The sequence below is a fragment of the Mesocricetus auratus genome, unplaced genomic scaffold, assembly GCF_017639785.1.
Source record: "Mesocricetus auratus isolate SY011 unplaced genomic scaffold, BCM_Maur_2.0 Super-Scaffold_100045, whole genome shotgun sequence".
In the NCBI taxonomy this organism is placed as follows: domain Eukaryota; kingdom Metazoa; phylum Chordata; class Mammalia; order Rodentia; family Cricetidae; genus Mesocricetus; species Mesocricetus auratus.
This window is the reverse complement of record NW_024429222.1, coordinates 1,743,436-1,769,932: the sequence shown is the minus strand read 5'-3', so window position 1 is coordinate 1,769,932 and position 26,497 is coordinate 1,743,436. Positions and strand designations below refer to the sequence as shown.

General features: G+C 47.2%; 1 protein-coding gene across 3 annotated transcripts in view; it reads left to right on the top strand.

Annotated features, from left to right (window-relative positions):
* Nucleotides 1-26,497, top strand: part of Abcc12 (ATP binding cassette subfamily C member 12) — a 67,929-nt gene that overhangs the window by 38,582 nt on the left and 2,850 nt on the right. For 2 of the 3 annotated variants that reach the window (XM_040735353.1, XM_040735352.1), the window contains exons 15-27: nucleotides 1,262-1,396; nucleotides 1,505-1,580; nucleotides 1,677-1,745; nucleotides 2,845-2,934; nucleotides 3,874-3,977; nucleotides 5,904-6,101; nucleotides 6,810-7,036; nucleotides 9,034-9,171; nucleotides 16,829-17,015; nucleotides 21,692-21,781; nucleotides 23,779-23,968; nucleotides 24,421-24,580; nucleotides 25,606-25,684. In XM_040735353.1, coding sequence (XP_040591287.1) covers nucleotides 1,262-1,396; nucleotides 1,505-1,580; nucleotides 1,677-1,745; nucleotides 2,845-2,934; nucleotides 3,874-3,977; nucleotides 5,904-6,101; nucleotides 6,810-7,036; nucleotides 9,034-9,171; nucleotides 16,829-17,015; nucleotides 21,692-21,781; nucleotides 23,779-23,968; nucleotides 24,421-24,580; nucleotides 25,606-25,684 — 1,743 coding nt within the window. The remainder of the gene's footprint in view (nucleotides 1-1,261; nucleotides 1,397-1,504; nucleotides 1,581-1,676; nucleotides 1,746-2,844; nucleotides 2,935-3,873; nucleotides 3,978-5,903; nucleotides 6,102-6,809; nucleotides 7,037-9,033; nucleotides 9,172-16,828; nucleotides 17,016-21,691; nucleotides 21,782-23,778; nucleotides 23,969-24,420; nucleotides 24,581-25,605; nucleotides 25,685-26,497) is intronic. The other variant, XR_005873061.1, reaches the window with a different exon arrangement.

The following is a 26,497-nucleotide window of genomic DNA, read 5'->3' as shown; positions in this document are numbered from 1 at the left end:
CAGGAGGGACCTTTGCTGGGCCCTTCCAAGTTTGGGCTGTGGACCTTGTACAGGCAGAAAAGCCTGTGGCTTCTAAGGGTGCCTAAGTGCTTCCTTATCTGGAAAATCGATGGCTTAACCAAGCTGCCGGCTTTCTGGAGCCGGGGGCTGCAGGAGGTGGAGAGGAATAAGATGTGAGGTCAGGCGGTGAACCGTTGGAGGAGGGCGCGTGAAGTGCAAGGTTGTCTTTTGGGGAAACGTTCTGTCAGAAGGTGTCCCCGTGGGCACTGAGAGTCAGGTTCCTGCTTGGGCTGCCCGGGGAAGGGGACACACAGAGGCTGTTGGAGCCGCTCTGGTTGAAGCACTTGAGCACCCACGAACCCCATCAGGAGTGCAACCCTCTGTGGTAGCCCCTGCTTCCAGGATTTGAACTAAATGCAGCCAGGTGGGCTTTGGCCCTGAGCGGAGTGGAAGTGCAGAGCAGGAACCCTGGCCCTAGCTTCCTTAGGTAGCACTGTTCCCAATCTTACTGCCTCTTGCCTGCCTCTCTCTAGGACGGGCCTTTCTGGCCTGTGATGGGTGGATCCAACTGGGAAACGCTCTTCTTCCAAAAATAAAAGAGGGTCACTCTTAGCAGAATTCTTTAATGACAGGACTGACAGGGATGTGAAGGGTCTCAGAATCAGAAAAGCAGAAATGCTTTGGGTAAAACGGGGTGCAGGATTTTGTTCATACAGTTATTGTAATGTTAAAGCTGGTGGCGGGTGTGGCCTGTGACAAGGCTTCTATCCCCTGGGCTCAGTGGGGTGGGGCTTCTGGCAAGGCTGAGATCACGTTTCCTACCTTTACCAAGCCATGGCCTCTACAATGGTCAATCAGATTTCTTAGTAGGGTAGCTCATTCAGAGAGAAGAAGCAAAGGAAGGTTCAATGTCTTTATTGTGGCAGCGAGAATCCAGCTTCCGTACTCAAGACAGGGGACTGTTTCAGTGGTTCTCAATTGGGACCCCCTGGGGTATTTGACAGTGCTGGAAGACATTTGCTTGTCACACTAGGGGACGGCCTTCTCCTGGTGGATAGAGACCAGAGAGACTGTGAAATAGCCTACAACGCACAGGATAGCCCCCACCGACAAGGGATTCTTTGCCCTCTAATGCCAATAGTGCCGGGATTGGAAACCCCAGTAGCTCAAAGCACCTGGGAGAGTGGATGGGCGTTTGGCATGCGCTCTTTCTGTTCTTACCAAGGCAGTGTCATTGTGGGTCCCTGTACTGTTTCTGCAGTTCCTGGAGTCTTGTGATGAGGTTATCTTGTTAGAAGATGGAGAGATTTGTGAAAAGGGCACCCACAAGGAGTTGATGGAAGAGAGGGGGCGCTACGCAAAGCTGATTCACAACCTCCGAGGATTGCAATTCAAGGTAACTGTGTGCCTGCCCGTGAATGGGACTGAGAGCCTTGCCTCATGACTTCCTGCCTGGGAGAAGTCTGCCTTTGCACTTTCAGAAGTAATTCCATTTTATCTCCAGGACCCAGAGCACATTTACAATGTAGCCATGGTGGAGACCCTGAAGGAGAGTCCAGCTCAGAGAGATGAAGACGCTGGTACAGTCAGACTGAGAGTGGCCCTCCTTCACTGTCCCTGGGTCCCGAGTGGACGAGAACCTTCTCATTTATTTATTATGCACTTTCTCGTCCTAGTCTTGGCTCCAAGCGATGAGAAAGATGAAGGAAAAGAACCTGAAATGGAAGAATTTGTAGATACAAAAGGTACTTAGCATCCTCTCCCTTGGTTGTGTACCCTGGTGTGCACGCTGGGCATCCAGGATCAGGAGAGATGAAAGCTATTACTCTGAGACACTAGGGTTGTGGTACGTTGGAGTGGGAGCCTGTGTTGGGTAATGTTGACTGTCAGCTCGATTGGGCTGTGAAACCTCTTGAAGATTAGTAAAGACCGTTACTGGGTTCTTTCTGAGGACATTCCCGGAGACAGTTGCCTACAAGGAAAACCCACCTTAAATGAGGGCAACGTCATCACCTAGATTGGGGGGTCCAGAGGAATAAAAGGGAAAAAGAGGACATGCTTATTAGTGCTTCTTTCCTTCTTTCTTTCTTTCTTTCTTTCTTTCTTTCTTTCTTCCTTCTTTCCTTCCTTTCTTTTTCTCCCCCCCCCCTTTTCCTCCCCACCCCCCTCTCCGTCTTTCTCTCTTTCTCTCTCTTTGTTTCCTGGGCACCATGAGCAAGAAATCCGACACTTTTAATGAATTCACTTTTTGAGATTATAACACAATTACATCACTTCCCACTTACCTTTCCTCCCTCGAAACCTCCCGTGTGCCCACCCTCATATGCTGCCTTTTCCTGGTTTTGCAGCCTGAGAAGGGAGTAGAACATTCCAAAGAAGTTTGCAGGCTCCCAGGCAGAGGGGAGGGGAGCTCTATCCATGGGGCACCTCTGAAGCAGAAAAGAGACCACGTATAAATCCCCACCCCACCCACCTGTCTCGTCACAGCACTACACGCAGCCCAACTGAGCTGGGGAGTCCTCAGTGGACACAGACTGATTGTACACTCATTTGCATCTTCTGCTTAAGGGTCAGTTCTGGGAGACGGCACAACCCTGGACTCCCAGGCTAAGCACGTAGTGAAAACTATGGAGTCCTCAAAAGACACCAAGTCACGTACCTCACAGGGTTGTAAAGAGGATCAAATAATCTAAAACGAGCAGAGGTATACTAGGAATTTGAAAGCATGTGGAAAACAGGACAAGTGCCCTTAGCAGTGGAGGGGAGGGTACGACGGGGACACGCCGGCCTCACTGCATGCCCACTCTGGCCACGAGGCTCATGGCCTTGTGTTTGTCGCCACAGCTCCTGTGCATCAGCTTGTCCAGATGGAGTCTACTCGAGAAGGAATTGTGACCTGCAAAACATACCACACCTATATTAAGGCTTCTGGAGGTTTGGTATAAAACATCAGGTTTCTTGATTTAATTTGCATTTTAAAAATCTGTTTTTAAACTGTTGGGTTCATGTTTTTATGATTCCTTCGCCAATTACTCTTTTTATGCTTATGCTAGCTCTGATTATCAGTGTTTTTATTTCCTCCCCTAAAACCTAAAGTCTGATGATACAGCCCTTTAAATGGAGTTATTTTTTATCTCCATTAAAGCTGCCAGGTTCTGTTTTATTGGAACTGAGTGGGCAGCAGCCGGAAGCCTTTGGTGTTTCTTACACACACACACACACACACACACACACACACACACACACACACACACAGAGACACAGACACACACAAACATACTGATTGCTGAGCATAGCCAAAGTCAACTCAGCACACAAGAAACTATCTGTACGTGCAAGTCTCTTACAAAAGACTGGGGATTTGGATATTTGGATACAGAGTTCATATGTATCCCAGACTTATGATCTACACAACCAAGCATCCCCAGGCCTGGAACAACAGACTTGCCCCCCCAAAACTGGACCCTTGACTTGCCTGTATTAAATGGAACATTGAATACACATGGTCACACATACCTGTAATCCCAGTCCTGGGGGAAACTGAGGCAGGAGGATCACAATTTTAAAGGCAGCCTCAGCTGTATTGTTTGAAGTTATCCTGGGCTGTATAACAAGAGCCCATCTCAAATAGATGAACAAAGTGGACACTGAAGGTTTTTCTAGCATGTTGACAGTTTGGTTCTATTTCCAACCAAATGGAACAGATGTCCTTATTGAGGTACAGGGGCCCAACATCAAGACAACCTAGCACATGGACCCTCCAGATAGAGATATTTTCTCTGCAGCCTTGGCTTTCCCAGACCCCAAGGGTGAGGCTCAGGGTGGGTGAATCTGCCTCTGGGCTCACGTATGCACTCCTTGTTCCTCTGGCAGGGTACCTGGTCTCTTTCCTGGTGCTGTGTCTGTTCTTCCTGATGATGGGCAGCTCTGCTTTCAGCACCTGGTGGCTGGGACTCTGGTTAGACAGGGGCTCCCAGGTGAGTTTCCTTTGACAATGCTGGTTCTGCATCCTGGAACAAAACACTTGCTCTCTCTTGTGACACCTGGTGTGTTCCCTTTGCCCCCTTGCCCCTTCTGGGCCGAACAATTCAAATTCTTGAGATCCTTTTCTGTTTTTTTTTTTTTTTTTTTTTTTTTTAAGCAGGGCACCTACCTGGAAGTTTCCATGTCCAACTTCAGATTTAAAAAGGGCTTACTGAAAAAAGCGATGGTGTTAATGTGTGGAGTCATACTTGTCCGGGTAGGGCAGTATCACTGAAGTTTCCTCTAAGGAGGAACAGGGAGGGGCCTGGGAGGATGAACAAACACTGCTGTTCCTTGACTCTGAAGAAGTGCGTCTTGACATGGATATTGCTTATGGCTAGAAGGTTCTACATGGCCTTGCTTTGCAAAGGCGCCTTAGCAGGGAGAGGATCTAAAATGGAAACAGCCTTTGTAAGTGCTCCAAGGCCATCAGGGCCTTCCATTTTTTCCCAAGATTTCCATCATTGCCAGGGCCCTTCCTGGGCGGAACCAACACATTCCTCTTCCCCCAACTTTCTGGTATGGTCCTCCAGTTGTTGGTCATTGGTTTCAAAGCTTTTCCTGGAGCTCCAGGGAATGCTGTGGGGGTGCCCACTCATTCTTCCAAGATTGCACTGTGGTACCAACTTGTTGCTATGACATCAAAGTAAGCATCCTCTGCAAGCTGAGCCTTTCATCACCAAACCCCCAGGGATGCTTTTGCCTCAGCAGATGCGCATCCATCAGCCACCTCTGGCTTACATTTCCCCCATTACTGTAATCAGCAGAATGGCATTTAGAAGAGACATGCTTGTTTGCTCCCCAAAGGCATCCTTGACTTTTAGCGCACAGCCCAGAGAAAAATGAAATTGTCAATTTCTCAACAGCAGGCAATGGCCTCTCTCCAGAAATGCTAGGGAAGTTGTGTTCTCTCGCTGGGAGGGGTGGAGTCGCAGTTGGTTGGGATCCTCTGAGAACCCCCCCCCCTACTGGTTTGCTAGGCTCCATCTTTCTTGCCAGGGACTCCAGAGCAGGGCAGCAGCACCCTCACAGTTGGCCCTTGGAGACAAGCCAGGGGAGAGGATTGAGGACCTGGACCACTCTCCATAGAGACCCCCGAATCTCACTAGACAGTAGCTGCCGCTGGGCAGCTCGGCAGGTGGGAGGATGGTCCCTGATTTCTCTGTACTGTCTGGGTTGACTAAGGGGAGCCAGGGCAGTTGCTTAGAACCCTGTTTGCTTCTGGATCTTGTTGGCCTAGCATTACCGCAGGTCTCCTGAGGCACAGGTGGCTTCTGTGACAGCTGTCCTACACCTGTTTGTCTGCTGTTTTCCCCACCATCAGGTGACCCTTGTGGCAGAGGCATGGAAAGCTCAGATGGTCCTCGAGGGATCTGACTTGATGTTACCTATATGACTCATTCTGGATTTGCATTTAAATTTTATTGTTTTAAAATGTGTTGTTTTGTATGTATGCATGCAGGCACTTGTCCACGTGTGAGTGTGTGGAGACTGGAGATTGACCTTGAGTATCTTCCCTTGTCACTCTCTACCTTAATTTTCGAGGTGGGGTTTCTCACTGGATCTAGAGCTCACGGTTTTGCCAAGGGTGGCTAGCCAGTGAGCCCCGGTGCTCTGCCCATCTTCTCCCAAATCCTGGTACTGGGTTTACAGGCGTGTACTGTTATGCCTTGCTTTTACATAGTAGGGGTCTGAACACAGGTCTTCACGATTGTGTGGCAATACTTTACCCACCGAGCCAACTCTTCCATCCCACCTGGCTTATTTTTAACAACCACGCACTCCTCTTTAGTTTCTTCTCGTTAGAAAGATGACCTGAAATAGCCCCCTTCTCCCAGTAGCATACCGATCCTTGATATTTCTTTTCTGTTGTGCTGCAGGTCATCTGTGCACCCCAGAGCAATGAGACAGCCTGCGATGCTGGCCAGACCCTGGAAGACACCGAACACCACATGTACCAGCTGGTATACATAGCAAGCATGGTGTCTGTGCTGACGTTTGGCATTATCAAAGGCTTCACCTTCACCAACACTACACTGATGGCATCCTCCTCTCTCCACAACAGAGTGTTTAACAAGGTAGTGCCATAGTGGGCTACAGGTCCACTCGGTTGCTCAGTTCGCAGGGTGGGGCAGGCCTTTCAGCGTGCTGGACACCGTGCTGGACTCTGGTGATGGGACAGCTCTGCTGGAGTCTGCCTGCCGTCGAGTTTTCAAGGTGTCTTCCACTCGTTTGAGTACCACATAGGAAGGCCAGTTTCAGAGAGCATCATGAACTCTTAGGCTGGAAATATGGTGGGGGGAGATGTACACCTCGCTTCTAAGAGCTCCGGCTGGAAAGGCCCAGAGATGGGCTCCTGCTTCCCATTGCGGTGGCAGGCGGCAGCAGGCATGGGTTGTGAGGGCCCTTGCTAGAACATGCAGGTATACTCCACACTTTGTGGAGCAGACAGACAAGTAGACTTGACTTTTTATTCCCCCGGAGCTCAAAACCCCTCCCTCCCTCAGAGAGTGCCCATCATCTCCCTGACCTCCCTCCCTCAGAGAGTACGCATCATCTCCCTGACCCAGGGGGCACCTGAGATTTGGAGGGGAAGCCCCAAACATAGCAGACTGTCTCCATGTTTTGCTCGTGGTGGTCTAAGAATAGGAGCACCGCCATGATTTTCCAAGGGTCACCCGATCTCCTGGCCTGTGCTGTGGAGAAAGGTCTGGCCCGGCTCTCACCTTCTACCCTGCCAGATGTCCACCGCGCACGGACTCAGTTCCCTCTGCTTTTCTCCTCAGATCGTCAGGAGTCCAATGAGCTTTTTTGACACAACCCCCACAGGCCGGCTGATGAACCGCTTTTCTAAAGATATGGACGAGCTGGACGTGAGGCTGCCATTTCACGCTGAGAACTTTTTACAGCAGTTCTTCATGGTGGTGTTTATTCTGGTGATTATGGCTGCCGTGTTTCCTGTCGTCCTCCTCGTTCTGGCTGGCCTGGCTGTAATCTTCCTCATTCTCTTACGGTAGGACTATGCACAGTGTAAAGGGGGGAGATACTCTACCCCACCTGACACACACACGGAGTGGGATGGGGAGAGAACATGAATGAATGTGAGCACCAGCTTGGGAGGCAGGCTATGCTGACAGCCTGCTTTGTTCTCTGGTGGGAGAATCCTAGATGTTTGGCACTCGTTAAACTCTAGGTACTATGTGAGTTTTTTGGATACATCTGGCTTAAGTCTCTGGTCCCAGGCCAGGAAACTAGTGAGCGTGGTTGCCATTTGTCTGCCGATTCATTCTTAAAACCACTGGCTCTGCGGACACTCTGAATCTTGAGAAACAGCTTCCACCGCGGCTAAAGACTGATGTGTACAGAGAAGTGTGAGAAGGAATGGGGGCAGCTCCTGGAGTTGTGCACGCCTGTCTGGAGGGGAACTGGAAGCAGCTAGCTTCCAGGGGACACAGTTGCCTTGTTCTACAGTGGGGCGGTGGGATTTCTCACCAGTCACTATGGGGAGCATTGAGAGGAAACACAGCTGTAAGTCAGAAGGGAATGTACCAGGAGTCCAGCTTTGCCGCGAAGCCCGTCCGCGAAGCCAGTTGGAGAACCTAGAAATGCTGCAAATCTGTTCCTTCTCAAGCAAAGTTCTTAGGCATTAAAATGTGTGCCTTGTCTGTGTCAGAAGAGTGAGGGAGATGAGGTGATTCAGTCTGTGCCCAGTAAAAATAGAATAGGATGGTAAGCAAACTTGAGAGACTTAGAGTTTGGGTAAGGACCGGTGAGGAGCAGACTTAAGTGGCAATAGCTAGGACAAGAAAAGGGTGGGTTTGAGGGACATTTACAAGGCAGTGTCATCAGGGTTTTACAAGTGGGAGACTTTGGGGGTGTCAGAGAGATTGGTACAGCCACGGACAACCCAAGGTGGGGGGCTGATGTGCTGAAGAAAGTGCTCTGGGAGAAGAAGCAGCTGCAATTGCAAGTGCAATTTGCTTTGGGGGTCAGACTCACGCATCAAGTCAGAGCAGTTGTAACGGCACATGTGCAAGGGTACACCGTGCCTGGAGAAGGCATGGACACCGACGGGAGCAGGCGTGACCCTGCGAATTGAGACTAGTGCCCTGGGATTCAGAGAACCAGGCTCTCAGTGCAGTACCCTTGGTATCACTGAGGAAAGGACACATTTCCAAATTCAAGAGTTTATTGTGATAAGGAGTAAAAACTGTTTTCCGAAAGTCCATCACAAAGATGAAGCCATCACTGGGGTCGGAACTTCTAGCGAGTCTCTTGAGCTTCTATTCATTTCTGTTGCACCTTTGTTGGGCATTTATAGCTGTCTACTCTTTGCTGTTGACTGACTAAGCAAAAGGCTAAAACAAATATGCCCCGCATACCCTTGTCTTTGCTATAAGCACAGGAGAGACCAAAGGAGACCCTGACCTAATTATCTGTAGTTTACAATGACTTCACTGAGCCCTGGGCTGCCCTTACTCTGTGAGTTCATTCATCTGAGAGTCTGGAGGTAGGCTTGATTCCCTCAGAGTCAGCAAACTTGCATGCTCAGGGACATAATTTGCCTATCATCAGAGCTCTTGGGACTTCCATTGCAAGAACTCAGTTCTTGAGGCTATCACCATATTCGTACAAAATCCTTTGGAAGGACACTCACTGGCAACCAGCTCAGATCGCTCTTTCTCTGACAGGTCATCAAAAACAGGTTGACTTGTGTTCAAGACTTCATTGTGTGAAATCTTGGGGTCTTGGGAGACTAGAACTGCATACTGTACTCCACGTCATTCTTGCTACAGGAAGCACTTGGCTCTGAAGGCAAATGTAGTAATGGTGTGCTCAAACTTCTCATCAGCCCATGCCTCATATAGCCAGACAGGGCATCCTGGAGAGGAATGGCAGGCCTCTCTCTTCCAGTTATGACACTAACTGTGACTTAGCTGTCACGTGGCAGGCACAGTTGGATTGCCTGTGGGAGGGAGCATTCTCTGAGACCCCCTCTTCTCCCTGCAGCATTTTCCACCGGGGAGTCCAGGAGCTCAAGCAGGTGGAGAACATCAGCCGCTCACCTTGGTTCTCTCACATAACCTCCTCCATGCAGGGTCTGGGTGTCATCCACGCCTACGACAAAAAGGATGATTGCATCAGCAAGTGAGTTGATGGGTCCCTGCTCCAGGTCTCCCCACCTCATGCCCCAGCCCAAATTGGGGGTCCCAGGCTTCTTTGGCAATGAGAGGGGAAACACTGGGGACAGGTAAAGGGCTGGATAAGTCAGGAGTTCTATTTCCAGTGTTTGGGGCCCCAAAAGACATATGACTATGAGTGTGTGTGTGTGTGTGTGTGTGTGTGTGTGTGTGTGTGTGTGTCTGTAGAAAGAGACAGAGACAGAGAAGGAGAGAGGAGGAGGAGGGGAGAGAAGGGGAAGAGAGAGAGGACTTGGATGTGTCATGCTGGGGATGAACCCAGGGCCTTGTGCAATGCTAGATAAACACTTCACTATTGAGCTATACCTCCAGTTCTGTATATATATGACTTTATATAAGTGTGTTCAATTTAGAAAAATACAGAAAAACAAAGTAGGCCTCATATTCCAGTCTTGATCATATTTTCATATTTTTCATTTACACACTGTTGAAGACAGAAGTTTCTGTGGCTCCCACCACCCTTCATTCCCAAATAAACACACAGAAGCTTATACTAATTATATACTGTTTGACTGATGGCTCATGCTTCTTATTGGCTTACTCTCTCTTAATTATTAACCTATTTCTATTAATCTAAGTATTTCTACCTGGTGTTGGCTTACTGGAGAATGCCCAGCATCCTATCTTCCCAGTAGGTACATGGCCTCTCCCTCAAGAATCTCTGTCCTCCTCTTCCCAGCATTCTCCTAGACTGGTAGCCCTGCCTATCCTTCCTGCCTGGCTACTGGTCAATCAGCATTTATTCATCAACCAATAAGAGAATCATATATTCACAGCATACAGAAGGACACCCCCATCACACCATATACATAAACTGAAAATCCCAAATCTGAAAAGCTCTCAAATCCCAAACCTTTTGAATACTGTTGCCATGTTGCAAAGGGGAAATCTCACACTTGACCTCTTAACTTGCTTAATCTGTGCAATGCCCTTCTTGGAGTCCCCAACACTGCAAGATAAAGTAAAGCTAACAAGTGAATAGCTTGATGCTCTGTAGATAAACTTGTTATTGATTTTCAAGCTTTCTCGCTGTGCATACACAAATAGTCCAGGACTGATAAAATAAATTCTAATTGTGGCTGGAGAGACGGCTGAAGAGCACTGGCTTCTCTTTCAGGGGACCTGGTTTTGATCCCGATTCCCAGCTCCTGGTAACTCACAACCTTCAGGAGCTGTCGTTCTAGAGGACACGATCCCCTCTTCTGGCCCCCACAGACACCACACATGCACGTTGTGCCGGACATTCAATTAGGCAAAACACCTATTCATATAAAATAAATAAGTAAATTAATTAATACATTTGATTAAAAAATCCCAAATTGGAAACATTTCTGGTCCTAAGCATTTCAGATAAAGAGATACTCAACTTTATATTTCTTCCTTATCTTTTCCAACCTACAAGGTTTTCCTTTTAAAAGTTATTTCGAATATGACTCTCATAGTATTGAATGTTCTTTTACAATAAACACATATTTTAAAAATATTTTATTAATTCTCTGAGAATTTCATACAATATATTTTTATCATAGTCAACACCCCCATCCCCAACTCTTCTCATATCCATCCTCCCCTTCCTACCCACCCAGCTTTGCGTTTTCTTCCTTTTTTCTTTTTTAATCCCATCAAGTTCAGTTTTTATTCAGTTAATCTTTGGAGTGAGGCCTGCCTCTGAGTGTAGTCACCCTGCCAGAAGTCACTGTCTCCCAGTAGCTACCAAACGCCAGTAGCTTTTCAACTAGTGGTGGGATTTCATGCCCTTTTCCTCTCCCCCATGCTGGGGTTTTGTCTAGCATAAGCTTGTGCGTGCTGTCACAACCACGGTGAGTTCACATATGCACCTGCTCTGTTGTATCTGGAAGACACTTTGATGCCCTCCACCACCTCTGGCTCTTACAGTCTTTCTACACTCTTTTCCATGAAGGTCCCTGAGCTCTGTATAGAAGGGTGTGTGATAAGTATGTCCTATGAAGGGCTGAACACTCCACAGTCTTTTATTTTCTGTATGTTGTAGACCAGTTGAGCGTCTCTGTGCTAATTGCCATCTACTGCAATGAGAGGCTTCCCTAATGAGAGTTGAGAGATACACTGGTCTAAGGGTATAGCAAACTACTCATATATGTATAGTTGACTAGTTGAGACATGGTCTTGATATGCAACCTAGGTCAGTCTGCAATTTGCAGTCATGTATTCACTTCCAAAGAGGTTAGGGTTATAGGTGTAAGAGCCACTATGCCCAAGTTCATAAAACTGATTTTTTAAAGCCTACATTTATTTATTTACTTATTTATTTATTTGTGGATAGGGCAGTTTCCTTCTTTTCAAGACTTGAAGACTAGATTAGTCCAGTCATGTAGCTTCAGACTTCTAGCGTACCATAGTAAGTCACAACTTCCCAGTGAGATGGTGGACTAGAAGCTGCCACTGTGTGGCCCTGTAAAGAAGAAGGATCAGAACCAAACGAGTATTCTTTTTTACAGCTGGAAAAAGAGAGGAGGAACTCCAGAAATCCATGAAAGTGGTGGCAGGATATCCAAAAAGTACAAAGAAAAGGATGGGTGACAAAGGATGGGTGACCCACGAGACAAAAACCACTACTGTTCAGCTGGTAGGGCTTCCTAGTGGTGGCAAGGAAAACAGAAGACTTCCTTAAAAGTGTCTTGGGCGCCCCAGCCCTCAAAAGCTGACTGCTGAATTAGAGAGGGAGGGAGCAGGTGAGGCCAGTGAGGGTAGGAAATGAGTTATAATGACATATATTGTCTTCACAGATGACAAGGTAACCTAAAAAAATAATAATCAGTTGTTCCGTTCGAAGATCCCCAAATAAAATTAGAGGAGATATCCAAACCAATAGATATTCAAATGTTGTCACAGAAAGAGAAGAAACAGGATAAAGCCTGGCACAATGACTCCTCAGGTCACAATCCTTCTGCTGGTGACTCAGAAGATAGGAAATAGGTAAAAGGCCTGGTGAGACTTTCAAGAGTGTCCTAGCAAATTATGCACTACCTGAAGAAGGACACTTGGAGAGGACAGTTAGAGGGGAAAAAACCCAAGAAGTTGGTCAAGAAAATCAGCAATATGGTCAAAGAGAAATTCATCAAGAAAACAAAGTTAGAAACCAACAAGCAGTGACTCAAATAAAAACACCATAGAAAGGATTTCCAACAGATATGATGAGGCAGGAAAAGAGCATCAGAGATGGAGGGCAAAGGTGGGAAAATCCTATACTTAAGAACAATAAGGAAAGAGAAAGTGAATGAGCATGACCCCAGCAGCCAAGAACTCTGGGATGCTATCAAAAGAGGAAGGCGCTGAGATAAAAACTAAGGAAATAATCCACTCAGTGAAATCATAGTGGAAAATTCACCCCCAAGATCTATACAAAAATTGATATCTGAAGTCAAGATAAGTTCAAAAATACAAATAGACATGACCACAGAAGAACTTCTGCCTGACATTATAAGATGTCAGAAATAACAAAGCCAGGAAATAGCATTGCAACTTCTAAGAGGAAAATGCCAACTCACCTACAAAGGCCTAAACATAAACACTAGATGTCTTGTCAGCAACCCTAGCTGGGAAAGCATGGAATGATGTATTTGAAACCCCAAAGGCAAGCAACCTCCAACTAACATTGCTATGTCCAGGAAAGCTTTTGAAATTGATGTTGAAATCAATGTCGGGAAAGCACAAACCGTGGTGGTTCATGACAGACAAGCCAACACTGCAGAAGATGCTTAAGAGAATACTGTATGCAAAGGAAGAGGAAAGTCCATCTTAGCCACAAGAGCACAAGAAAAAAAGGAGCAGGAGACAACGGTGGCTCAGGCCTCTAATCTCAGCACTCGGGAGTGCTAGGTCAAGAAACAGCCCATCATTGGTTCATAGGGGTCGAAGTATACCTAGTGATTACAACCTGTTAAGCAACAGCCTACAGTTAGGATACTCAAAAATTATATAGGCAGTGGTGGAGCACGCCTTTAATCCTAGCACTTGGGAGGCAGAGGCAGGCAGACCTCTGAGGCCAGCCTGGTCTATAGAGTGAGTTCTAGGTCAGCCAGAGCTGTTACATAGAGAAATCCTGACTCAATCCCCCTCCCTCCAGATCTTGAGAGCATAGCTGAACAAATCCCAATACTAGTTTGTAGAGGAGAAAGGGTACAACAAACAATAATCCATTCAACTAGAAAACAGCCACAGAAAAATTGACAGGAATTGGTAAACATCTCTTAATAATATAGTCTTCAATGTAAATGGCCTCAGCTCATCAACTAGAATATTCAGACCAGTTGAGTGGATTTAAAAAACTAGATTCAAACAGGCACAGTGCCACAGGCTGTTATCCTAGTATTTGGGAAGCAGAGGAAGGAGGATTTAAGGCTGCCCTGGGGTAGCCTTGGCTACTTAAGACTCCATCCATCTCAGAACAACAAAAAGAAGCAAAATAAATTCCCCTGCCCCCGCTAGAAAAAAATTAGATTTAGTTATCTGTTGTCATCAAGAAACACACCTCACAGGTAAGGACACCCAGAGGCTGAAGATCAAGGGATGGAAACCAGTCCATTAACTGTACAGAAACAGGAAAGAAGCAGCCATTGTTATCCCCATACCCGATAAAGAAGGCTTCATGTGAAAGTTAGAAAAGACAAAGCGTGGGTCACATACTAATAAAGTGAGTGGTCTGTCAAGAGGACACGTCAATTATAATAAGGGCTGTGATGGTTAACTGACATTCCAATGCGGTCCATATTGGCAGTCTGATGGAGGCATTTTCCCAATTGAGGTTCTTCTTCCTGGATGACTGTAGCTTGTGTCAAAGTTGCCAAACATGAACAAACACACACCCAAGCGGGGACAGGGGCCATGGCTATGATAACCCTGAGTGTGCAGTTCTTAGGTTTGTGGAACTGCGTTATGGAGAGACTGTGGAAGAGTCAAATGCGTGCTCTTCCGCGGGTCCTAACTTAATGAGAGCCCACAGCACAGGCCACAGAGTGTCCTCACAGAGTCTCAGTCACTTTGCTTTCCCACTCAAAGGTCTCAGAAAGAGAAAGGGGGACAGGAAGGTGGCAGACCCCATGGAAACTTTTTACTGCTGAACCCTGGTGAGTAGACTCAATCTTTCTGCAAGTTCAACAGCAGGATTTCAGTCACACAGACTTACCTAGTCACGGGGTCCTAGGGACTGCAGTCCATCCGTGTCCAAAAGGGGAAGTGACAGAAGACTTTGACAAACTTCTAGTTGTTTCTATCAATAAGACCCCTTTCCCTATACTTAAAAGGCTAATATGTGCCGGGCAAGGTGGCTCGGTCCTGTAATCACAGTGCTTAGGAGGCTGAGGCAGGAGGATTGTAAGTTTGAGGCTAGCCTGAGCTACATAGCAATACTTTGTCTCCAAAGAAAAGTGGAGGAGGGAGAGGAAGAGGAGGAGGGAAAGGAGTGAAGGGGGAGGTGAAGGGAGCCAGGGAGGAGCTAACGATGTACATGATTTTTATCCAGTCTGATTTCTTTCTCCTACTGTATTCTTAGTTTTCCCCTGAGGATCTCAATGGAGCCTTGACTTCATTTGTCTTTGGTCTAGTAAGCAGTTGGTCCTTGTCACTAGTTAGTTTGTGTTTTGTTTTGTTTTGTTTTAATACAGGGTTTCTCTGTGTAGCCCTGGCTGCCTTGGAACTCGTTCTGTAGACCAGACATCTGCCTGCCTCTGCCTCCTGAGTGCTGGGACTAAAGGCCTGTGCCACCACTGCCCAGTTATTAGTTTGTTTCTTGGTGCTGTTAGTCTAGAGTCCAGCATCACACGAGTCCCTTTGATGTCCAGATCACACAGAACCACGGAACCATCCAGCTCTTTGCTCTGAGCACATAGATCAGATTGACACTGTCTTCCCGTAGCTTCTTCTCCAAGTGCCTGGCATAGAGAGCTTAGCTGCACATGACCGACAGGGTCCCCCCTCTGGTAACACTTGCCTTTGGGAGAGCTCTGACTTCCGACATGTGTTGATTGCACTTGCCACCAGATGAGTAGAAAGATTGTGGTATTTGGGAAAGTGTTTTGACCCAGCCCTCATCTAAACACAAACGAACAAACAAAAGCTAACTGGAATGGAGTCGGAATAGGAAATGCGAGGGTCAGTGGAAGAGTCGTGCCTTTTAGGGGCTTAGTCTGGAAAAGGTTTTCCTTTTCTTCCCACAATTCCCACCAGTTGTTAAAAAACAAACCCTTTCCACTGGGTTGAGGACCCTTTAGTGCTCCAAGGAATGAGATGTCTCTCGCGGCTCACCTAAAACTTCAGTCTCTGATAGGATTTTTCTGCCTAGAGGCTTGATGCAGCAGGTTGTGCTCTGTGTGCACACGTGTGTGCCTGTTTGTGTATGTGTACATGTGTGTGAGTGTGTGTGCATGCATGTGTGTACATGAGTGTATGTGTGTGTGTGTACACGTGTGTGTACTAGTGAGTGTTGGGGATAAGAGACAGGACTGCAGTGAGCAAGCTCGCTGTGTTTTCTTTTAAACGCCTGCTTCTTTTCTTTGAGCTGGTTCTCTGAAGCTCCGGCAGGGGGAGCTAGGGATAGGACCAGGAAGGAGCATCCCCAGGTGACTACCCACGCCCCATCCAGTCTCTCCTTTCCGTTGCTCCTTCCTGTTGACCCAGCTCCCTATGCAGATGCAGTATGGTAAAGGACCCAATGCAACCCAACCACACAGCTCTGCCTGGCACAGCTGTTTGCAGTCTGCCTGGCAGCACCCCACTGCATTCCTTAGAGTGGCGTCCTCTGCCTGCTGTCACAGAGGCAGCTTGAATGTCCCTGTACCTTCAGCTCTAAGCTTCAGGGACTGTCAGGATGCCCTCTGCTTATGTCTGGGGAATGAGTGGGGACGGCTGCCTCCAAGGGTGGGCCTTGTCTTGGGTCTCCTGGCTATGCCATCTTTCTGCCCTGTGCAAAGCCCTGGGACCCAATGGACACGCAGCAGGGGCACAGGATATCAGTTTCCTGTCCTTGAAGAGACACCTTTCGCCCAGTCAGCCTTTTAAGCAGTAATTTGGTTGCTTGGCTGACTTTGAGATGGGAACTTGCCATGTAGCCCAGGCTGGCCTTGGACTTCTGACCCTTCTGACTTACCCTCTCAAGTGCTGGGATCACAGGTGTGTCCCACCATGCCAGGCTCCAATGATGACCTTGATCTCAGTGAGGGGTGGTGGTGGTGGGGGAAGCAGGCAAATGCCTTCCCTTCCTACTCTATCACTGCCGCCATTGGCTACCCCTGTCTTTAAGACCAAAGGAGCCATTTATAGATTTCTCAAGGCCTGCGGATACTTCCAAACTAGAGCATGAGGTTTTCAACAGTTTTGGTTTTAGCTGTGGCCTCTAGTTGCTAGCTCTGGGAGAGACAGAGAGGGCCCACTTAGCGCCCTTGTCGACTGCCACATGAGATTTCTCAGAATGTGTGCAAATCAAAGATGGCTGTGGCACAGCTGGAACATGGATACGTGCTCATTTTTGTAACAGTCACCTTTCAAGAAGGCGCTCCAGGTGCCCGGTGAATCTCCCATCAGTGCTAGCAGGACCTGAGCTCTAATTTCCTCTGATTTTTCAACTTCAGGTTTAAGACACTAAACGATGAGAACTCCAGCCACCTCCTGTACTTCAACTGTGCTCTCAGGTGGTTTGCTCTCAGAATGGATGTCCTCATGAACATCGTTACCTTTGTCGTGGCCTTGTTGGTGACCCTGAGCTTTTCTTCCATCAGTGCTTCATCCAAAGGCTTGTCGTTGTCTTACATCATCCAGGTAACAGCTGGTGCATGGTGGAACTTGGCCTATGGTGTATTAGAAGGGACACTTTTAGATGGATGCAGCAGAAAACTCAAAACAGGTTCAAAAATGGAGCTTAGCCATACGCATCATTGACATTTGGGGTAGTTGTGAGGGCTTCAGGAACAGTTAGATCTTGGCTCCTGGTTTTGTCCTCTTCTGTGATACTTGCCTTATAGTCTCTGAGATCTATAGGTCTAAGAGGAAACCATGGGGAACATTTTCCCCCTTTACTACTCAACAAAAGCCCAGGCGTTATTCTTACTAGATGGATTTAAGCATTCAAGAACTAGTGGGTGGTTTGGTGGGGGTGGAATGATTGATTTGGGCCAAGGTGTGGAGTCCCGTTCCATCTCAAATCACACAGCCACTTCACAGTGGGACGAGGAGAGGCAAGTACGGTTTCTGGCAAATGACTAGGAACAGGCTCTTGGCTGCTTGGGTGCCTTTCTCCTTTAATAATAACACAAGAGGAGAGCGCACAGCACTCCCTGTCCTGCAGGCACTGTAAATGACTTCCTCCACTGCTCTCAACAACCCTGGGATGTTTCTGTAAGTCTCACTTTGCAGATAAATGAGATTCAGAGAGACTGACATTTGCTCCGCGTGGGCCATGATTTAAGCCACAGTTGATTGGTCCTTGAATCTTGTCCCCGGGAGTGTTCTTCCCAGGTCCTGTCTAGAACCTTTTCCATTGAGTCCATGCATTTTGGGACAAATGTTTTGGATGTGGAACTTTTAAAACATACTCTTTTCACTAGTGTGTTTGTTTGTTTACTTGTTACCTTTTTGAGGCAAGCTTGAGAGTCCCCTGCCTCAGGCCCCCAGGGCTGGGATCACAGGCATGCTCTGCCATGCTCCTCCCTGTCCCGCAGTGCTCTGGGTCCTTTCAGATGAAAGTCAAATCTCTTCTCCGCTCAGAAAATGTTCTCCCTTCTGCATTTTAGATTTGTTTGCTTTTATGTCACATGTATGGCCGTTTTGCCTGCGTGTATGTTTGTGAACCTCCTTCATTCCAGTGCCTACAAAGGCCAGAAGAGGGCATTGGATCCCTGGAATTAGAGTTACAGATGGTTGTGAGCCAACATGTGGGTACTGAGAATTGAACCCAGGTCCTCTGGAAGATCAGCCAGTGCCTTTAACCTCTGAGCCATCTCCAGCCCCAGTGTTCTCCCTTTGCGTCCTCATTTGGAGGGTTTTCTCCTGTTTTGTTTTCTGGTAATCCTCCTCAGCTCTGTGATCCATCCATGCTTTTGATAATCAGTGTGACAACCATGTACTCATTAAATTCCCACATGCTCTTATTCTTTCTGTCTTTAAAAGACTCACTTTTAAATGACTGAAATGTGCTTTTACCTTTTCGAAGGATACTAACACTAACTATACACACACACACAGACACACACACAGACACACAGACACAGACACACACACAGACACACTCAGACACACACGCACTCAGACACCCCTTTCAGCTCTGCTTTAATTTCTACCTGTTTTCTCCAGGGGTCAGTTTTTCTTCTTGTTTATCCGGTTCTTGCTCTTGCCTGCCCTTGGTCTATTTATCTCTCTCTGCAGTCATTTGTATTTAAGGATGGGAGAACAGTTTGGCTTTTCAGTGTGGCTTTGTGCCTCCCCTCCTGGGATAGTTTCTACCTCTGCAGGTGCTGGTGTGGGATTTTCATTTTTTAAAAATATTTTTTATACGTTTGCTTCCCTTTCCCAAAGCAGCCAAGGAGTGGGCCTGTAGGTGCTAAACACTAGAACTGAAGTGTTTTGTTTTGTTTCTCCCTAGAGTAGTATTTGCAGAGTTCCTTGTCGACTCGATGTCTTTAGGAAAGGTTGCCTGTGTGCACAGATGGGCACCCCAGGGCAGTTGCCTCTGGAGAGACCACCAACCAGCCTGACTTTGTGGCCCCCTTCTCACACCAGGAGCCTCTGGGGCTCTGCTCTAAACTCCAGAAACACCTTTGCCTTTCATCCGATGCCCTCTGCCGGAAATGTGTGACTCACGTGCATTGAGATCTCTCCCATCTCCTGGATGTGGAAGGTGTTCTTCCTGAAAACATCTCGGGTATCATTTTAATAGGGTGTTGGGATGGAAGCTATAGAGTGTGTATAAACATGACCACTCCATGGTGTGGTTAAGAGGAAGGTTTTTTATTATTGTTGTTGTAGATATGTGAGGCATGAGCCGGGGAAGTTTAGGAGAGAGGGCGAGAAAGGCTAAAATGCTAGGATAGACTGAGATGTGCAACTGGTACATGTCCTACTGAGAGAGCCTGGCTGGCAGCGTGCGCTTTGATATGCTAATAGGTGCCTCTGCCAGAGGTAAGGGAAAGGACTCTTTTTGGTAGATGGGAACCAGCTCCCCAAGTTCCTGAGGAATGGTGGCTTTTATCTAACTCCTATAATCCAGGTTGAGTTCATTTCTGCATATTTGGTCTGCCTTTGGAGTTTGGGGGAACTGGGGTTTCTTTTGGACCTAACAGAGACATCTTCAGTGCTCTGGAGGTGGGAAAATGGATCTTGCTCGGATAACCCAGTTTTCCCCATTGGTAGTGGATGTCTTCATTGCTGCCTCTTAAAGCAATGAAGCAGATAAAAGGTTTGCTTTAACTGGTCTAAGTGAAAACTGCTTGCCCCAACTAAGGTCACTCTTTGGGCCAATATTATCAGCCTCCCAGGAAGACAGTTGCCAAACCTTCCTGCAGGGCCCGAGTTTGCATGTACTGAGGTGTGCCTGCTCTCCAGCTGGCCTTTCTGACATTGGTCCTGTCTGGGGAACACAGAATCCAAGTGGCAGAGGTTTCCTTGAGAATGGAAGAAACTCCCTAGAGAGACACAAAATCATTGTATCACAGCACAGGGCAGAATGTGAGTGCTAAAGACATTACATGGTGTAATGTCTTGTGCTTACTTGGGTCTGCACTGTGCCCATATGGGGATTCTAGACCTGGGTGGGCTGCCAGGCATTCAGGAGCAGATACTCTTGTATTTATCAGAATATATCTGTGCCCTTCTCGGGAGCAATGTGCACTCTTTCTGAGCAGCTGGCATGAGGCAAAGGCTATGCTTGTTGCTGCAGGTTTGCAGTCAGCCATCTGGGCACATTCCGCCCACCAGGCCTTAGGTTTTAGCACACAGCTCAAACAAGGCTCTGCCCCAGGGGAGGGGATGGGGGCAAAAATCACTCAGGTTCAAGCCCAAGAGAAATGGGAAGCCCTGGGCCTGCGTTAAGCTGGGAGGGTGGCAAGGACCTGCTGAGAAGAGCTGTCTGAGGTGGTGGAGGGGCCTCCTCACCTACTTCATAACCCCTCTGTTCCCCTGCTCCCCTCCTCTCATCCACCAAGGATTCTGACTGCACTGCCCCCTTTCCGTGAAAGCCAAGTTGCCTACCAGAGCTTTCTTAGGCTCCCTGCAAACACAATGCCATGTCATACCCAAGTCTTGAGCATCTGTAGATTTGGATGTCAGCAGGGGGTGGTGGTGATCCTATTCCCTAAGACACCAAGGGACAAGGGTGAAGACACCAGTCTCCTTGGCCTGTCGTGGTGCCTGGATGGGTCTCAGTGGCCCCCAATGCTTAACTCTTAGGATCACACTACAGTGGTCTCTCTTCCCACATTTCTCCTACCTGCTCTGTTACCTTTTGGACTAACAGTCTGTAGTCATTTGCTTAGCTACTGGAACAAATCCCCAAGAACTTGGTGGCTTAAAACAAGAGGAATTTATTTTCTCTCCGCGTTGGAAGTTCAGAGTCTACACAGCGTCTGCCATCAAGACTGCTTTTCTCTGTAGGCTCCAGGGAACTATAACAGTATAACAGTGTTGTTGTGCTTCCAGAGGTTGGTGGCATTTCCTGGCTTGAAACTTTTAACTTTTGCATTTGTCTTCCTTTCCCCTTCTCTTCTGGGCCTTTCCCATTTTTTTTTTTTTTAATTAGGATGCTTGTTATTGTCTTAGGATCCAACCAGGCACTCAGGATATTTGGTCGTAACTGCAAAGGTCCCTTTCCAAATGGGCTAGCATTCTTGGGTTCTAGAGCCTTAGATACAGACGGTTGCAGTGGGGTAGAAGGCATACTCCAACCTACCCCAGTTATTAAGATCTTGGAGTTAGATTCTGGGGGATCCTGGCCTAAAGCAGATCCCTTTGGCAAGCTATCTCCCCCAGTCTGGATCCTGGAGCAGGTGTGTGCAATGGTGGTTTTCAATCCCTGTGTGTGTGGGGATGGGGTGGGGGTGTGGGGGATGATAAGAAGTGGGAGGGGGATGCAGGGCCCCACCAGGTGGCAGCAAGGAGCCAACCCCTAGCAGTTTGGCTCTGGAAGGAATCTCCTCCCTAGGCAGTTGGGACTGGCTCACAGGAGTGATCAAGGTGGTGGGATGATTCTCACCATCTGGAGTGAGGGAGAAAATGTAAATACCATTTGTTTTTAAATACAAAGGAAGTGTTTAAATGCAAAACATCCCAACAGGAAATGTGGCCTTCTGTGGTCCTGGCTGGGACAACTGTAAGCCTCTTTTACGTGTTGCTTGAGCCAAAGTTATTACTTTGAAGTGACTTAAAGAAAGAAAGAAAAAAGATAAAACAGCTGGGACCAAGGGAGGGTAGGGGACCCTCAGCTGCTACCTGTTTCTTCCCAACAGCTCAGTGGACTGCTTCAAGTGTGTGTGCGAACAGGAACTGAGACCCAAGCCAAGTTCACGTCCGCGGAGCTGCTGAGGGAGTACATTTCGGTAAGCAGCGGGAGGCGGCAGGCTCTTCCCATCGGGCGCGTTTCGATTTTTCATTAACAACTTATATTCATTTTAATTCACACACAGAGAGAGAGAGAGAGAGAGAGAGAGAGAGAGAGAGAGAGAGAGAGAGAGAGAGACAGAGACAGAGACAGAGACAGAGACAGACAGACAGACAGACAGACAGACAGACAGACAGACAGACAGACAGACAGAGAGACAGAGAAGCCAGACGCGTTGGGAGCTGGAGTTTTAGAAGGTTGTGAGCCACCCAGTGTGGGTGCTGGGAATCAAACTCTGGTCCTCTGGAAGAGCAATCACATATAACCCTGAAGCCGTCTCCCCAGTCCCTTCCCTCTTTTTAGTTTTTTTTTGGCAAGTGAACGGGATCTGTTTAATAACTGGAATCTGGCTTGTCACCTGTCCTGTTAAAATCTGTATTCACAATCCAATCTAAAATTCAGTGCTTCGCTTCAGTTTCTGAAAATTAATATTTGATTAAAGTTATAAATAGCAAAAGAAGATGAGTTCACCTCTTCTTTGAAAGCTTTTCGGTGCAATGTAGGAATGCAGCTGCTCTGAGAAAGGACATCTACATAAACCCAGCAGTCACATTTGTGGGCCTTTGGATAGTGTTTGGCCCCATTTAGAAGCTTTATTCAACACGCTTAAACATCTTAAAATTGAACATGTTTAAATGCCCCCATGATCAGCTTTAACACACAAACCTTCTTGGGCGTGTGTGTGTGTGTCTAATTGAGCTTGTGAATGTAGTGGGCTTGAGATTTTTAAGGCAGTTCCATATGTAAGCAGAAGGCTTTTGACTTAGAATCACATTTAAACTAGTTATTCAAATATGCATTTTAAGTTAGATTCTCAAGCCCAAATTCTGTAAATACTGCAAATATTTGGAGCATAAAATAAGCAGATTCCTTAAACTAAAAACATTGCTAGTGTAGTATTGGTTCTTTTAAAATACTTTTATTTTTAATTCCAAATCTTCTAGAGGTTTAAAATACCCTCTAAGAAGGCAAATGTTTTCTCAGCTAATTGAGGTCACTCATTGGGCTGGCCGGTCACCCTGATGGAACACGGGGGACTCCTCATGGGTGGGAGAGCTGTCATAATGAGAGACGAAGGGGTTGGTCTCCTAACGGAGCCGGCTTTGTGTTCATTCAGTTGTGAGGTTTGGGGTGCATAAGAAGAGGAGGTCAGGTTTTTTCGGCTGAGCTACAAAGACCTGTGAGCTTGACCATCCTCACTCTGTCCTCTTCCTATTCCTAGCACCGTGATGACTTTTGTAGACACTGAAATTAGATTGATTCTGCAAATCTCAAGGTTCGATCTAGATTTGTACCACAGCTTCAAGGTCGTCATGCTGACACTAACCCAGGCCCCATGGCTCAGTGTGAGCCATCTCCTGCTTATCCTTCTAAGTCACCCATCCTCCCTTCACTAAGCTCCAGCCCTATGAGACTTTTCTTTTCATTCCTGGAGCTACTCAAGGTTCTTCTGGTGGCCAGGCCTTCACAATATCTATCTTCCCTGTCTGGAAGGTCCCGGACAGAAACACTCAGAGTTGTCATCCTTTCCATATCCAGGCCTCCCTTCTAGTGTCAGAAATGCCCTCTCCAGCCCTCATAGTTGTAACCTGCTTGCTGCCATCTGCTGAACAAGTCACATTCTGTATTTTATTACAATACTCTTTTGTATTACCAATGTTCCTCACTGAAATGTGACCTACTTATTTTGCTTGGAGTGTCTCATACAGCTCATGCTGTTCTGGAACTCTCAATCCTCCTGCATCAGCTTCCCAAATGTTATAATTACAGGTGTGTATAGCTTCACACTGGGCAGAATGTGAGTTCCTTGGGTACAGGGTTATGGGTCTCACTCACCACCACAGGCACCCCAGCATTGACAGCTGTGGGATGGGTGAGCTAAGTCAGTGGAAACCAGTGGCTGTGGAGCTGGTCAATGGCTGTTCTGCTTTTCAGACCTGTGTTCCTGAACACACTCACCCCTTCAAAGTGGGGACCTGTCCCAAAGACTGGCCAAGCCGTGGGGAGATAACTTTCAAGGACTATCGCATGAGATACCGAGACAACACCCCTCTCGTTCTCGATGGGCTGAACTTGAACATCCAAAGTGGGCAGACGGTTGGGATTGTGGGAAGAACAGGTTCTGGTGAGAACAAACTCTGCATTTATTTTTTGGGGGATGTTTGTTTGAATTTGCTTAGGATGAGCTGGTTAAGCCACATCAGAGAGATGTACATGAGTGCTGGATTCATCGTTATTTCCCCCTCAAATCTCTTTACTGTAAATTAGGGTTTCAGGTTGATTGGGTGTGGAGAGTTGGAAGCAAATGCATAGTAGTTTTTGAATTAATTAAATGAGAATAATTCTGGAGAAATGAGGCCCAGAAGATGAGTTATGTGCTCAAGGCCTCTGCGGGGACTGGCAGGTTAATGGTGTTAGGGGCAGCCTGGTCCCCCAGAGTGAGGGATGTCTGCCTGCAAAGTCATCCACATGGAGCCAGTCTCATTACACTGAAAATTCTCTTAATTAAATGCTTGGACATGATGGAAGTACAAACTGCTGCTGGATTCATTGCTCCTGCTGTTTAATTGTCCCCAGGAAAATCGTCACTGGGCATGGCCCTGTTTCGTCTGGTGGAGCCAGCCTCTGGTACCATTTTCATCGACGAGGTGGACATCTGCACTGTGGGCTTGGAGGACCTCCGAACCAAGCTGACCATGATCCCTCAAGATCCTGTCCTGTTTGTAGGTACAGTAAGGTAGCTGTTTTCGATCATCGTGCATTCCTGTTTGGAGACGGAGAATTGGGCCAACCAGTAGCTGAGAAATTGCCGGATCATGCTGTTCTTAGCAGTCTTAGCTCAGGGAATTGGCCTGTGCAGACGCTCAGAAGCCCTGTGGTTTATAGTGAAGTTGTAGAAGGAGCCAAGGGACAGTATCCTGAGTCTATTATTATAATATTATATCATGACATTATTAACATCAACATATTAGTAGTGATATTAATAGTTTTAATACTATTTGCAACAGTGATTTTATCATGCATAGAGTGAGCAGACACCACACTTGGCCCCCAAAGTCCTATTTTATGCCTGTGTTCTGGCAATACACCAGGGTTAGTAATGGCTACTCTCAAAAGTGGCCCCAAGTACACTCCCTGGCCTGTATGTGTAGCAGGCTTTTAGCAAGTACATTAGTTATTACTGCTACAGAATAAAAATCTGACCAAGTACAAGAAGATCAAGATTATGACTTACACAGGCTCAAGATCGGATGCCCAAACACAGGGGGACCCAGTATTTCAGCTTGTCCAGGGAAAGGGAAGAATCCTCCCACTAGGCACCGGATGAAATAGGGAGACCCTATCTACTTAATGCTGATCATATGAGTGATACAATATGCACCTCAAAACACTCGATTTGCATCCCTGGGTTGGGCCTGGAATCAGCATGCAATGCCTCTTGTCCTGGAGGCTGAAAGGGATGCTGAGACAAGTTTCTTTTCCCCCTTCTTTGCCCAGAACTTGTATAAGGTCTAGAATGCTTTGTTGTGTGTTGATGCTGTGGACCCTGGTGTGGTTGAGTGGGTTTTCTCACTCCTGCCTGTCTCTGCTCTATCACAGAGAGTTGTAGGTCCTCGGTCCTGTGTCCTTACCTTTCTTAGCTCTAGAGGCCACCCTTGGGCCTCCCTGATGTCACATCTCTTCCCCGTCCTCTCCTCTTCGCTGTGCTCACCATTGTCTCATCCTTGAGAATCCAGCTTGCTTTCCTCTGCTTCATCACAGGTACAACTTGGATCCCTTGGGGAGGCACACTGATGAGATACTCTGGCATGTTTTGGAGAGAACATTCATGAGAGACACAGTAGGTATCCGGGACTGTCCAGCATGAGTCTATTCCAAATACCACTGACCCAGATACCTGGCCCCAGAGCCAGCAATTGGCCAGGCTTATTTGCAGGAGTGACATACATCAGTGAAACTCAATCCTTACCTGCTCCGGATTATCAAAGTAACCATGGTACAATTTGTTAGCTCTCTGACTGATCCAGTCACCAGCTCTACATGTATCATCTCTCTTGGTCCTCTGCTTAGCCCTCAGAGGCTGGTGCTATTAAAGAAGTAACAGGCCAATGTCAGTGAGGAGCAGGATGGAGACTTGAACCCAGATCCATCTGGGTCCAGAGTGAGTGAGGGCCATATTATTTGGCCTGTGACCTCACTGGCTTTATCAGAACCGGATGATGAATGGGTGTAGCTTGTTCTGGGGTTGCAAGTGTGGCTGGTTTGAATTGTCTATGACATAAGACCTTGTCCTGTTAGGAGCTGAGGTCAGTCAAGAATTCCCCCCAAAGCCACTTCAGTTAGTTGTGATGAATGCACAGACTTTGTCTCAGCCTTCTGGAAAGCTCTCCTGTCCCATGTCTGTTTTATCCATGAAAATCACAACCTGAAGCCCACTTCCATTTGCTTAAATGTTGTCTAGAAGTATATGTATGACTTGTCCTTTTTGGTGAGTCCCACTGGCTTTTCTTTGTTAAGGTCCCCCTCGCCCTGGCCCTCCCTGGTGCCTGTTTGCGGTATTGAAATGATTGCTGTTTTGCACTTTCTTTCCCATTGTAAAATAAAGAAAGCTGATGAATGCAGGAGGAGGGGCAATCAATAAGACGACACAGGA